This window comes from Hylaeus anthracinus, unplaced genomic scaffold (assembly GCF_026225885.1).
Source record: "Hylaeus anthracinus isolate JK02 unplaced genomic scaffold, UHH_iyHylAnth1.0_haploid 12001, whole genome shotgun sequence".
NCBI classification, from domain to species: Eukaryota; Metazoa; Arthropoda; class Insecta; order Hymenoptera; family Colletidae; genus Hylaeus; species Hylaeus anthracinus.
The window spans coordinates 22,171,095-22,186,949 of record NW_026534348.1 but is presented as its reverse complement, the minus strand read 5'-3'; the positions used below and the strand labels follow the sequence as shown (position 1 = coordinate 22,186,949).

Genomic DNA, 15,855 nt, shown 5'->3' with positions numbered 1-15,855 from the left:
ATTCTTTAGCAAAATTTCATCTCTTCTTTCGATTCTGGTTATTCACACACGATTTCTTTCTAGCTACTCTTCCATTGTAACCACTATCTTGTGAAGCTTTTGCGGATTGTTTGGGGATGTACCTTCTACCCAGTCTCGTTTAAGAGCTCTGTTGTTAATTTTGGTGCACTAAGTGAAGGATCCTTCTTATTTTTCTTATTAGTTTCCTCTTATCACGTGCATCCAACTTCTTCGGTTGGCCCTTTTGGGGCATAGAGTCTAGACGATCCTCGTATTTGAATCGTTTAATGATATTTGCCACTGTACTCTTACTCATGTTGAGTATGGCAGCAATTTGTCTACATGATTTCCCCTTTGCATTGTGAAAAATCACAAGTTGTCGTATATTATACGTGGTATTGCTTTTGCGTGACCATTATACACGTGCACGTAACGGTTATCGAAGAATAACTGATGAAATAAAGCTTGTTAGTATCATCCGAACAGTCGACTGCATTTGTAAACAAATACTCCTACTAACTCGAAGTAACTCTGCGTAAACACTCAGAAAAACTCATGCTACACTACCATGTGTCCGAATATTAAAGTAACGCGAAAATCAGCCAATGTTTTGTTTAAATCGTATTATTTAACAACTATTGTAAGTTATGTAAGTAAAACTTATACTATTGTTTACTACACATATACCTTAATATAATACTTGATCATGTTTTTTATTTGTTTTATTAGAAACGAAGTTATGATGTAACAAAGTAAAAATCTCATGGTGTCCGAATATTAAAGTTACTCACTGTAATTCATACGTACACGTAATTTTGTAAAAAATCTAAAATTATCTGGTATAAAATGTCATTAGCACGTGACATGAAAGTTACACTGACCCATAGTGTATTTAGATTAGATAATGTTGACATACAAACCGTCCTTCGTCCTTGGAGACTCAATAAGAAACGTGTAATACCATTCTTCGAGATTAGACAGTCCTCGTCGAGTGACATTCATCGCGGCTCTTTCAACCGTAGCGGCTAATCACAAGCGTTTTCCGACTCGCGTTTCCAAGAAGTCCGTAATGTTCCTTCCGTGCAACGACAGTGATTACACTCGATGGCGATATAACGCCATTATGTAGTTTCACTGTTAATAATCCCGCGATGGTGCAGGAACGTACGAAACGACGGGCACAACGTGTAATAACGCGTCTGCTTGAAAAGAACGTCTGCGTAATGTCATTAGCGATAAAATTGGTACGTTTTTCAGTGATCGCACCTTAATCAAAATGAAGTTGTAGACGCTGATTGACCGTTACACGAAACGTGATCGTGTTATACCGTGTTCACGATTGGCGGAATAGGGTCTCGAATTGTATGCCAAATTAGGGGTCCACGAACGCGTTGATGAGAGTTCTTGGAAAATTAAAATAAAAACATTTCGCAAGGTATTTGCTTTTATGTAAAGATTTAGAGCAGCTTCGTTTATTTTCAAGATATAACATTGTCCAAGAAGAAGGCTGGTTCGAAGGGCGTATACAAGTATTCCTATAAATGAAATTTTATTTCAAAATCATGGTTTACGATACGATTTTAAGGTCATTGATATGTTTTCTATGTTATGTTTTTATTAATTCAATTATGTAAATCGTACAATAATAGATTTTAATGACAAACAACACGCGTACATGAGAAAAGATATCTATAAACATGTAGTTTATTACATTTTCCTTATAGTGTTAATGGAAATATATAATTTTCTTTAATTAAATGTCGATGATTTCAAAATTTCACCAAATTTGATTATTAACATGTATATGTCTCATAAGTATTCCTAATCCCTAAGTCTGTTGATAAAATTTGTCTAAAATTAAATGATCGGTTTGATATTTCCAAATAAACGTTTCATTATAAACATATAGATGAATAAACTTTACACTCACACATTTATATATTATATATATTTATTTATATTTATTTATTTTTATATATATTTATATAGGAAAATTTATTTAGAAACGTCAAACCCATCATTTAATTTAGACAAATTTTATCGATATTCATAGAGTAGGAAATATTCATGAAACTGACCATACACAATAAATATCTATTAGGTTGTCCCAAAAGTTTTTTCCATTTCATTAATAAGTAATACATGCACAATATTTTTTGTCTAATGTTACATTATTGAATTGAGTACGATTCATTTTGCTCCATTACTGTTACAACATTAACGTCTAAGAAATTAAGTTGTCTATTTATATAAACACTGCTAGACAAAATAACTGAGTGCAAGTCACGGAAGACTCTTTTAGGACAACCTAATATAATTGAACGTGTATTTTAATAAAATCCAGAACATAAAAGCAATGAAAAATGTTATTCTGCGGTAAATATCTCATTCTATACAAATGTACCAGATGTTCCAATACTTATAGGCTATATCTCGCTGACTCTCTGAATGCCATAGCATGAATAGACAGAAAAATAAGCAAGACTCGTCACTGAACGTATTAAATAAATAATATTTTATAAAGAAAGAACTCTGAAAAATACGATAGGTGTACTGATTCCATAAACCAGTAGGTTCCCGCACCACTCAAGCAAAGGTTGACGTCAAGCGAGACCTCGAATTTAATTAAACGCCGTTAATCGTTCCCATCGAAACTACCGGTGGCTGTGTAAATCTTTCGCACTAACTGTATGTTCTATTCCAGACCTAGGGAGCCCATTCTTCCCTGGTGGTCCTGAATTGTGGCACCATCCACTGGCGTACTCGACTGCTGGCGAATTACCCGGCACGCTGCAACATGCGACGCTGGTCCATCCGGCGTTACATCCTCAGGTCCCCGTACGTTCCTATCTTTGACTATCTGCAGACAAAGCTCTGGAGCCGCCGACGAGCGCCCCGATGCACGTTAGTGATACATGATCGTTATACTCGATTACTATACGATACAACTAGAATAGTAGACATGCACGTAGAGAATACGAAACCAGTCGTCGACGAGCTCGACCTGCCTCGATAAACTGGGATTTACTTGTTCGAACACCGGAACGTTCACGCCGGACAACGCTTCCTTTGGGAGTTTGGAACCGAGAAAATCGTCGCACGAACCATTTTGATCATGTACTTTCAAAGTAAAAATATTAGTGAAAGATAAATAAATATTAACGGTAGGTGTTTTTGAAAATCAGAATTATAGAAATTATTGCACGAAACTTCTTAATCGTGCTGTATTTTGTATCATGTTAAAAATAAAAATACTAGCGATGCTTGTAAGTTTGAAAGGTTTATCTATATATAGAATCATTGTAGAGATGTTTTCATGTAGATTAAGTTGAGAAATTGTATAATTAGTATTTCAATGTAACAAAATGACGAGTATTTTTCCTTAACTAAAATTAATTTATGGACCGAATAAAAACACTAGTAATTCTTGTGAATTGAAAAGATAAATAAAAATGCAGGTCTCTTTCTAAGTCAGAAATGTGTAAATTGTCGTATGAAATATCTTGATCGTGCACTGTTACTTACTAAATTAAAAATATAAATGTTAGTGATACTCATAAATTGAAAAGCTAAGTAACAATGCAGATTATGTCTTGTTGAAACTCAAAAGTATGAAAATTGCCTCACGAAACTTCTTAATCATGCACTGTACCTAAATAAAAATATCAGGGGTCTAAGGATCTAACAAATTAAAAGTATGTTTGAAAATTAAGTATATATTAAGTAATTAGGTATACAAATTAACCATATGGTTTTACATTTAAACGTTTATTTTATACACATATTACAATTGTTCTAAAGCTTCAATACATATTTTTCTCAAAATCATCATGGTCCTTGAATCGTTCCACCACAAGTTTCCTCAAATAGGCTTTCTTAAAAACAGAATACAATAAAGATACAATAAAGAATACATATTTACAATAAAGACTTTTGAAAAGTATGGGAAACTGACAATATAATTTAATATTTCACGCACTGAAACATTCAAGTTACCTTTCCAATGTATTTAAACTTCTGTAACACCAATTAATTTTGTATATAATTTCACTGCGAATATAATATTCTCTTTCCATTCGTGCCACGGTTTTTGCCATTCGCCAATAATACACGCTCTATTCATATGCACGTAAAACCTCAGAATTTAATTGATGGTTTTCGAACAAATTGCCCTCGAAGGCATAGCATTGATCGAACAACAGAATTCCGAGATTTCGCGGAACTCAATTCTAACGTAATAAGTTTGATGGAAAAGTTGCAGCCCGACGTTGAGACCACGAAATTTTCTCTTAATTAAGTGAACACACATTTCAGAACTTCAGGTTCTTCGATTGCATGCGATAATTCCAATTTTAAGATCGTTAAAGTTTCCACGATACCAGGAGCTAATCACGCTCGCGAGTTAATTACCCCGACTGTTAATTCCATCGTAAACAACGATAAAGCCGCTTTTTAACGTTTCTTGGTATTTTCTGGCGCGCATCGTAACCGTCGTCGTACCCACCGTTCGATGGTGGAACGATCGGAACGGTGTGGTACTGTGTGGTACGAATTCGCCAAACAGAAGCTATTGATTTTTAATATCGTCTAGTCCTGTGCCAGGTTCACGGGGGTACCTATCACGCACTATCGCGAAGGATATCGCCTAGTGGTGGGATTAAGTTCGTTATACACTGCGGTGCATAACCAGGGGTTGCTCACTCAATACTTTTAGATATAGTCTAACAGCCAGTGATGATTTTACTTGCGTCATTTTGGAATAAGAATCACCCTATTTTATGAAATAACCGACGATCGTGAAAATCGTCATCTGGCAGCCAGTCGTTAGAACAACGACTAACGAATAAAACAGGGAAACTTAGAGTTAGATGATCCGATAATATTGCAGACTAAAATAGGAATTAATTTTTTTATGGTAAACTTCGGAATAAAATATTATTAATATTAAACAGAAAGATAATATACATAAATCGTTAAATTATAGTTGAATTCACGTAACTTAAAAGGGAGTAGTTTTATTTTTAGTTGGCGTTTTCGTTACGACAATTTACGAGCAACAGCAATTTGTGAAAAAGTATTGAAAGTAAATGATGAAAAAGTGTTCATTTATATTCGAGGTTGTATAGGGAGGCTCCGGGGGAATTGACAAACATTCGTTTAATTTTAAGAGACGGAAGCAAGCATTCATTTTCAACTTAACGAGCCCGCCATTTTCTTAACGGGAATAAAAATATTCCGCAGACTCCACTCGACGAGATAATAAGGCAGAAACTCGGCTAAATAGAGAGTATTTCATTCGCGAAATTCGCGGTCTGCTTTCATAAGCGTTTCCATTGTGAATCATACACAGTCGAGATTTTCCTAATTCCGTCTACGATCGCGGATGCCTATCCAAAAAAGACTCAATATTTAAAAGACATACACTTTTATCTTTATTTTGTAAGTTACTATCTTTACTTTAGAAACAAATCATCAGGATATCCTGTTAACATCCAAGATTTGATTGTTTGATGGGCTGCTTGGATCGCACCGATTTTTTGTTGAAAATAATACACAAACCATTGTAAAGTGCACATTTTATCAAGCGGTTTGGAAAAACGAGGTCTGTAGTTATATTTCGTAGTTATGCCATCAGTTATTCGTTCGTTGTATCAGATGTAGGTTATCAGATGAATTGTTTTTCATGGATTTTCTACACACTATGGTGACATCTATAAAAAAAAATAGCTGTGCACTGTAATGCAATGACATTTTACTTTTGAAAAATCAAAATGTTGAGATGAAAAGTGCTCAGCAACTAAACAAATTCGGAAAAGCCATTAAAAATAATTCCATTAAAGTTCACTAGAGCAATTTCCTTTGAGAACGTCTAATAACTCTTCGATCATTTATTATTTAGCTTGAAAGAGGAATAATTTCATTTTGAAAAAATAAAATAATCCACGCAATAGAGAGGTAGAGTGCTTCGATGGTTAACGAATGTCCAATAAACAACTCAATTCTAAAAATATAAGAACAGACAATATACAAATAATAGTACAAAAAAAGAATACAAGAAAGAATGACAAAAAATAATGACAAAAAATGTGTCATAAAAACAATAAATTGAATTAATACAACTCAGGGATATATTTAGAAAAAGAAATCAGTTGAAATAAGTACAGACATTATCTTTGGTTTGCTTTTTTATTTCGCATTTTGTTTAATTTAGCATTAGCTTAGTTTTCATTGTTACAAATATAGTGGTAATTTATACAGAGGTTGTTTACATACAAATATGCATACGTCTCATAACCTATGTTCTTCACACTTGTTATAATTACATTTTGTCAATAATCTTAAGTTTTCCTAAAAATGACATTATTTTTTGTACATTCTTTTTTTTATTTAGGCATCCTTTCATTGTTAAAGGGATTTTTCCTGAAACTCTTAACGGTACAATAATCAGAACTTCTTAAATTATTAGGTGTTAGAATTAATTTTGTGCCTTTATATTTTACCATTTAGTATTTATTTATTATTTATATTGTGTTTCTAACTCTAGTTCAAGTAAAAATATTTGCTCGATATTTTATTACGTGGAAGTACCAAGCTTCTAGTTCTCGACTTGATGACCTAAGTCTCAACTTAATGGCCATTGCAATCTATCTACATACATATACGAAATTCAGTATGCATAAAATTTTGTTCATCATTTTTCGTTTAACAGATTACAAATGTAACAAATAGTTATAATAATTGTAAAAGAATAACAATCAGTAAAATATTACGCTGTATCTAGTGTCCATCAGGTTCAGAGTTGGATTATATTTAGAGATTCGTATAGAGATTTATACATTCATGACAGATGGAATGTACACAAGTGTAAAAATATATAAAATATCAAGAATAACATACATGTTACACTGTTTCAAAAAGATAAATCATACTTTCATTTAAGTATTAATTATTTTTCTGTATCTGTGAAAATATCAATTTACATAAATATCCGGTCTAGTTACAAATGATTGAATACAGATGCACATAATTAATTTCTACACCTAAAATATATATTTAATCTTAAAATTTCTATATGACATTATTCATAGAGGATTTTAGAAGTTCTTGTGATTAAAAAATCGGCATTTTATTTATTACTTCAACGAAATTTCTTCAAAAAGTTATCTTTTTCTGTTTAACCGAAAATTAATTCGCCATCCTGTTTACTAGGCCCGTTTTCACGAGAAATACTCGGGCAAATGAAGGAATTGATTTTGCAACCGACGACGAAAAGAAAATGCAGCAGTGCAGCAAAACAGGATTACCGCGATGAGTAGCGCAACACATAATTACACGGACATTACCAGCGACATGTTATAACGTCAAATTACGAATTGATTGCGCGTCGCCGTGTTCAATGTTGAGAATAATTCCGACACCGTGTATTAATAAAATACACCAGTGTCCCGTAAGCATACTGGTATGATGTTTGAGGTACATTTCATATGAAAATTAATTAGGCGCAGGATATGAATTCTCTCCGCCCGTATGCGAAGAGAGAATAATTCGCTTTGACGTACTCGAGCAAGGAATTTCTTGTTATTGAATCATTAATCGTTCGGCAAGTCGATAATGTTGCTACAAATTATGCTGGATTTTCATTTGACACGGTTCCTGCGTTAATTAATGCGTTGCATAGCTGGGTCATGGACGATATTCTCGATAGTGTGTATGTATTTGTATTCTTCATACAATTTCGTCGATTATATTTTTGGTGGAAAATATCTAACGATAGTGAAATCATTTAAAGTCAAAATTTTCTTTGAATGATTGACAAACAATTAAAATCGTTGAGGTCGTCGTGGAAATTATTTTATAATTATGCATTGTTTGTGAGGCTTTAGTTGAAAATATGTAGCTGTGAGGATTTTACGAAATTCACAATTAATTCCTTAGATTCGTTGATGAATCTCTGGTTAATAAAATTTTCTTTTCTTAGATAGAATAACAATTTTCATTCTATTTATATATCTATTTAGTTTATTAGGCTGATTCATAAATAGCTTCTGTTTTTTAACTTACAATTTATTTCCAAATATTTTATTACATAATAAATCTTAATCAGTTATATGTATCTAATCACTATCTTTTAGTACTTTTCGGCGGAAAAATATGTAAAATGTTACGTAATCTTAAAAAATTCGTAGTTTTCTTAATAATGACCATTTTGGATTGTTTCGTTGTAGATCATATGACACTCTACATGAAGCATTTAGAAAGTTTCTCTCTAAAGTGAAACCCAAATTATTTAAAAATAATTGGAATATTTTTTTAGGAATTCGCAAGGTTTCCCTTCGATTTTAGTAAAAATCCAAAATTGTCTATAAAAATTATTTTTCACTATCTCGGTCTAAATTAAGCACATTTCGTTAAATATTAGATTGTCCCAAAAGTTTCTTTCGCTTTATTAATAAGTAATACATGCACAATATTTCATGTTTTATGTTAGATTACTGAATTGTGCACGATGCATTTTGCTCCATTTCTATTATTCAATTCTATTATTTAAATAGTGATTCTGGAAAAAAACATATTTGACAATAATTTCATATCTTATCGAGATGCACAACTTTTGTTTGAACTATTTTTTAAAGTATCACTTTTTTAGTAAATTACTGACCGTTGCCAATAATAAATAACAAAGTATTAAGACATCATTAATTATAACAATGTATAATAGTAAGGCTAGCTTCCACTGAAGTTCTAAGACATAATTTCCTAAAACCCCGTTCAGTAAACACTGCATTATTCCCAAAGATGACCAGAAACACATGGTCAAACACCTTCAAGCACTTTCTTATGACCGCACCAAGTAGATTTTAATATGTCATCCCTTTTAATATGTCCCCTCATTTGTTACCATGAAAAACCTGTACTCTTTCTTTTCCAGGCGCCAATGTCTATGCCGCATCCTACGACGCTGACGTCGATACACGCCTCGCTGCCCCATTTCTTACCTTCGCCGGCACTGGCATCGCCGGTGGGTTCGCCCTCGTCTCAGCCGAACATAGCCGTCAGCAATGCACCGTGTTCCACCCTCTTTGTGGCGAACCTTGGCCAGTTCGTTTCTGAGCACGAGCTCAAGGACCTCTTCAGCAGGTTAGAGAACACCGTACGGACGAGAAACGTTCGCGTCGATAGAACCGTTTGACAGACACGCGCGACGATGATCAACGCGGAATCCGACGCGATCGCTATTATTTAGTCAGACATTTACTCTATTATTTAGTAGACACTTTGTCGCTGCAGCCCTCGGCGATTAGGCAGACACGCGAACGCGACCCCACGAATACCAAAGAATGTCAGAACTGATATCGACTCGGGAGATTGAACTCCCCGCGAGTTTGGTCAAACAAGGTGATTCTGAGTCAGGGGGTCAGTGCTAAGGGCATTGTAGGGGGGATGAAAGATCAAACTTGAGTCAATTCTTCACAGGTGGGAGGGTGATCATCTAGAAATGTTCGAGTAGGGTTGTTGGTAGAGTTGCTTTGACGATTTGGTAAAATTTTGATTGTTGCAAAAAATCGGGGTGAAAACACTTGCAATAATCGAGGTTCCCGGAGTTATCGAAGCAACCAATAGGATGAGTAGGTGCTCTACTCAATATATTCTTATTGCTACTTCTTATTTGCTGTTTGGTGACCATTCCCTCCACTTACCAACGCGTACAATGAACGAGGCTGTCGTGTAAGAAGCGAGGTTACGCTCTAGCCTTGCAATGTGGAATAAGTGAGTGGGGTAAATGATGGAAGTAATGTTCGAGTAAAGTGGTTGGCAGTGTTGCTTCGTCGATTTGGTAGAATTTTGATTATTGCAATTGTTAATTTATGATTAATTACTACATTCGAATGGACATCTAGGTGGTCACCTAACCTCCGTCTTACCTAGTTACGAAGGATTCTATCAGGGTAATGGACTGGGAAGTAAGGCCGCCTCTGAAAATATTTTTTGGGAAACTGGTATATAATCGCACAAAATATTTATCTGTTACCGTAAAATATATACGTTAAACTACAAATCTAGCGAAGAAGGTGTGGATTTCATGCATTTATGGTACAAGTGAATATGTCAAATATATGCTAATTATAACTAACAAATTATACAGTCAGTCCCATAAGTATTCGTACCCTTTATGTTTATTGAAGAAATTTGTCCAAACTAAATGATAGGTTTGATGTTTGATGTTTAAAGTTTACCATTTAATTTAGTGCATAGAACTGTCTGTATGCACTTATTCAAAACGAAATAATATTATTACATCGGTCAATTCAATATCATCATATTAATTATTATATTAATATATCCTACATGAATCATGTATATTTTTTGCACGTTTCCCATATTAATGTACGCCATAATCGCATTAAATCCACAGTGTACCAATAAATTTGATATTATTAAATAATAATATAAATAATAAATATTATTTTATGTGAGTGCTGTGCTTCGATCGCGTGAAACATCTCTCTGAATTGACGGCAAAGGTATTTGATCCCTAAATTATTCTGAATATTGAAACGAAAGTTTCATCTGTTTAACGATCGCCGGACTAATGCAAACTGTATAACTTCTTTATTTTTTAATTTTAGGCGATGATTAGTTATTAGGTGCATTTTCCACCAGTTCTAGTACAATGACCCCACACATCTTTTACACAAATTAAAATATTTTAATTAAATTTAGTAGATTTATAGTTCGACGTCTCTACTTTCGAGTACCAAATAAATATTTTATTGAATTATTAGACACACCCATCTTTAAAAATAATTTCCAAAGACTAATTTATAGTCCAGGCCATCGTCCTGTTTGAAGAAAATGTAGACAGTGTCGAGTAATCTTTGCTTACTTGCCAATCGCAAACATCTGACCCCCACACGATCCGCAATTCCTTCCAGGACTGATCTTTCCACTTCCCTGCAATGACTTCTCGCAGATGATGTTAAACAAGACGAACCATTCTTCCTTGTATAATGTTATAAAATCCGTCGGGGATCGTTTTATACATTGCCCTGATAAGTCCACAGCTTCGCTCTATTCGCCATAAACAAAGGTGCAGTTAGTTAGGCGATCGTGCGAATTTGCTATTCCCATAGAGCAGTGGGCAGCCACCTGCGGCTCTTGATCAATTTATCTATTTTAATAATTTCTTCTTCTAATTCGACATGACAGACTAGTGAGTGACAGTGATTTTTGCGTGAAATGAATTGAAAAAATTGTCGAAAGCATTTTAAAACGTAGTAATAAATATTCTTAAATTTGAAAAGCTTCAAATAATACAATATTTGACCTCCTAATGTGGTTTCGTCCCTTAGACAATAAATGGCACATTGTTTATACTATTAAAAATCGTCTCTGTGCCACTATACTACTATAAAACTCGTAACTATCGTGGCCAATAAAATAGTTGGCGCTTTCACACGTTGACTACTAGACTGATTCACATGGAAATGTCTACAGAGCTACAATTTATTTTCCAGACAACTGGAGACTACAGAATCTATAATAACATTCGATATATTACTTATTTTTATATTCTCATCAAAATTTACGAATCCTATCCAGATTTTTCGCATCAATACTTTTCCCTTAACACGTTGACCGTCAGACCAATAATCGTCAAAATTCTTACGAGGTTAAAATTTTGCCTCTATACAATCAAAAAAAAATGATACAATTTAACATTTGTGGTATAATTTATTTTTCTCCAACCTCATCCAAATTCATTAATCCTACCAAGATTTATTTTCTTTAACACCTCACCTTCAGAATTAATATATTTCATTCCTGAATGAAAATTTTTCTCACACACATATGGGTAACGTGGCGGTCAGCGTATTAAAATTAATCATTGAAGTTTCTTAATGAAAAGCTCTGCCAACCCATATATGGATGACGCGGCATTCAACGTGTTAAGTGTTAAGACAAATACGTGAAATCACCAATAACGCACGTCTGCTGCATCGAACGGAAATACGTTAAATACCGTATTTTCGTTCTTTTCTCCCCAAAAAGGTTGCCGACCTCTATCGCAGAATGATACCGAATTCGTGCCGCGGGCAATATCGTAGAATAACGCGCGTTTATTCCACCATATCGACAGATTTATTCGAGAGTTACCTCAAGCTCCGTCAACGGCTATTTCAATTTGGCGCAATTCGCGACGTTCGGAATTAAACGGCGTACGATTGGCTCGAATCGAGAAAAAGGCGTTTTGATTTTCGTCTGGTGGTTCTGCGTGCAATTTCGACGTGCACCCGCGAAACGTGGCGGGTAAATAATCACCGCGAAGTATGCTAACCCTCCCACCCAAAACTCAACCAGGCCGCGGGGCATTACGGTTACGCTCGCATAGTAAATTATTTTCGCGTGCCCGGCCAATGCGGAACCTTCCCACGATTCTGAGTACGTGTGCAGCCACGTATTAGCTCGTGATTCGTCACGGACCCGTAAACCCGGGGAAATTGTTCCAAACTGCTTTTTCCATAATTCAATCGAACCCCTTATTCACCACTTCCGACAAATTCGATCCTGTATTGTAGGATTAAATCAGGGCCCACCCAACGTTTTCGTTTATATCTAAATATGTTGGTGAGAATATTGATATTTTGTGCACCTTGTATATTATAGGTCTCATTTCGTGTAAATGTACGCACATTGAAAATCGGTTTCTGGGTTTCTGGGCTTTACTGGGGTTATGGAAATGTACAGAGTGGGCCAAGTGAGTGTATGAAGTCGTAACTTCATTGTTAATACTGTCAGAGAAAAATCTCACAGAGAGAAGATGAATGGTTCTATAATGGAAGTAATATATTTTCAGGTCTACATTCTTTTTAACAAAAAGTACGTAATGCAAATAATTAAATTCGGAAAGCGTTTAAGCATCTCTTTCAATAAAGACATTTATTTGAAATATCTTTTAAATTAATGATTTTTGTGTCACTTTAATGTAATAGTTTCTAAAAAAATGAAATGTCATTTTGTCCCCCTGATTTTAATCTTCGTTTACATTTCTTTTAATATCCTTTATAAAGCTCGTTCCACGAAAGCGATTTTCAATGCTTTTGCACTAAATAGAACGAGCAATCTACAGTATGCACGTAATGTATTTATTCTAATGCATATTTCTATACATATATAAACAAAAACGTTGGACAAGTTATTATTTTGTCCCACACTGGTCAAAATCGCGTACACTGGCGAACTGGAGGGAATGGTCCTGAATGAAATTCAGATTTAGCGTACGGAATTTGCGAAAATGGTCATTTCGCAGAAAATGGGCACAATTTTTCTGGAAGAATTGAAAACGAATGCGTGGCAATTTCTTCATGACGTTTGTTCGATCGAATAGTTAAATTTTTATTTTGTGCTGGTCGATGCTTGTGTTGTAGCAAATAAAAGGTTTTCCAAAAGAAAACCTATAGAATTTTTTTTTTTAATTAAACGCAAATGGTATAAAATATATCTGATATTTTTTATTTAAAATAAAGGTAAAATTCATACAATGGAACTTGAAAGTGTCCAACATAACTTTGCCGACACGAGCATTTTGTTATTAAAAAATAGACCCCTAAAGCCTTTTTGGAAAAACTTTTTATGTCTTGTGGTTAAAATAGGAATTTTATTTTGTTCGTTGAAGTATTTACAACTCATCCGTTTGAGTCATTTTTGGTTCGTTTGATGAATATAAAATAGATCTTTTAACATTTTTTAAATTAAAAATTATATGTAATTATATATACCGCATTTTTAATTGGTTGAATTTGTGTAATCACATATAAAATTACATAAGTATTCGTACATTACCTGTCTATTGAAAAAATTTGTCTAAAATAAATGGTAGATTCAATATTTTTAAATGAATGTGTCATTACAAACTAACGAAATATATATCTGTAGTAATTTGTCTAAATTAAACAATAGGTTTGAATATACCTTGCACATGTACCTATATATTTATAACGAAAAATTTATTTCAAATATCAAACTTATAATTTATTTTAGACAAATGGACTTAGAAGGTACAAATACTTATAGGGTTGGCTATGTCCCTCAACAAAATAAAATGCTCGATTTAAAAACAAGACATAGAATGTAATTTTTATTTATCATCATGAAACGTTCTATTCTCTAATTCAAATTCTAATTTTTATTCAACGAGCAACTAATAAACATCTAATATTTTATTTGTCATCGAAAATTCGTATCTACCTAGGAATTTTGCTCATGTTTGCATAAATTTGGTCAGAATTTCGTATTATACAAGTTATTATAATTACTAACCCTGGTACCATGAAAAAGCAATTCACGAGCGAAAGGACAAGTTTCATCAATCAAGAGCAGTCTTTACAGTTCCATGCGTTACATTTAATTAGCTTGTTGAAATGACGAGTAAAGTTGTGATTAGGTTCGCATAGATAACCCTGAAAGGAGCAGAGTTTCAAGTTTCGGCTCTGAGAAAAACTTCTTTATGAGATGCATCGTTAAATACATAGAATAACTTGGGTTGAACGTTCGAGTTGGTTGCACGTTATCCATTAAATAACTGTTAAATTGCTTGATTAAAACGCTTTGTTGGCCAATTTAGACGAATCCTACTTAAATATTCAGCAAACGGTATTATTCATTATTCATTCGGCTGCATCCAGCCATTTACAGAGATGCATAAGTTTATGCAATAATGGGCTGAAAGTTGAGAGGTAAAAGGTAATTAAACTTGAAGCATTCCGTTTCTGTACCGCGAATTTATACAAAATTCACGCATAATAGAGTTCCAACCTGACTTTACCGATGCGTGAATCCAAGAAATATCTTAAACGCAATTTGATCCTTGGGACAGAATTTTTATGCGTTAAAGTACAGAATAATTAGAAAGCTAAATTGGCTAGCAAAGATTGTACTTACAGTCAGAATTAGAATTGCTGGCACATCAATTCTGAAAATTTATTATAATTCTGACTCATCGGGTCGTTTCATTCATAAGCTCTTATGATGGTTAGATCAATTTTATTTAACGAATTAGCCTCTTTTCTATATAAACTAAAAATTTTACATTTATATATTTTTATATGATCATGCCACGCCCGCTTTGAAAAATCTTTTCATTCCTTTTTGTTAAATTAAGTTAAATATAAAATGTCTTTTATAATATAATATTGTCTAATACTCACATTTTACATCCTAATTTTTAATTACTTAAGATTTTAGTGAAAATAAACTAAAAGATACGAATGATCGACTACGGGGAATAAACATGTGAAGTTACTAATAAACGTATACACGCAGTGATGCATATGTAAAAGTATGCTAATAGACGTGCAATTTCGTAAAAATATGCTAATAGCCATGCAGTTTCACATAAATATGCTAATAGATATGCAGTTTCGTAAAATACGCTAATAAATATGCAAATTCGTGAAAGTTTTTAAATTTCATGAGGGTTTTATATAATTCTATAACAATGGAGAGTTTTCGGAAATGATTCGACGTAGATGTGGACAAAATTAAATTATATGTTAACTGAATTTTGTATTAGTAATTTATAAAATCAAAAAAGTTCAGTCATGCAACTATCAGTGAGATATTTAGTTTTGCTTTTTGCACTCCTCGTTAAAATAATTTGAATCATTTTATGAGAATTTCATTAGAACAAGGCTCCCAGATATCAAGAATCTGGAGTTCACGTGTTTTACTAATTATATAGTTATTAAATCTTGAAATTTAGTATTAAAAGTATCATTAATCTAATGTGTGGATACTATTGCATATGTTATCTAACAAGGAACACGAAATTTTAATGAAACTTTGCATATTTATAAA

At 33.5% G+C, this 15,855-nt stretch overlaps 1 protein-coding gene across 4 annotated transcripts in view; it reads left to right on the top strand.

Annotated features, from left to right (window-relative positions):
• LOC128891260 (protein couch potato-like) overlaps positions 1-15,855 on the top strand; it is a 366,536-nt gene that overhangs the window by 308,981 nt on the left and 41,700 nt on the right. For all 4 annotated transcript variants that reach the window (XR_008460781.1, XM_054150670.1, XM_054150669.1 and 1 more), the window contains exons 6-7: positions 2,705-2,838; positions 8,930-9,138. Coding sequence is in view for 3 of the 4 variants with exons in the window: in XM_054150670.1 (XP_054006645.1) it covers positions 2,705-2,838; positions 8,930-9,138 (343 nt within the window). In the remaining variant the exon portion in view is untranslated. The remainder of the gene's footprint in view (positions 1-2,704; positions 2,839-8,929; positions 9,139-15,855) is intronic.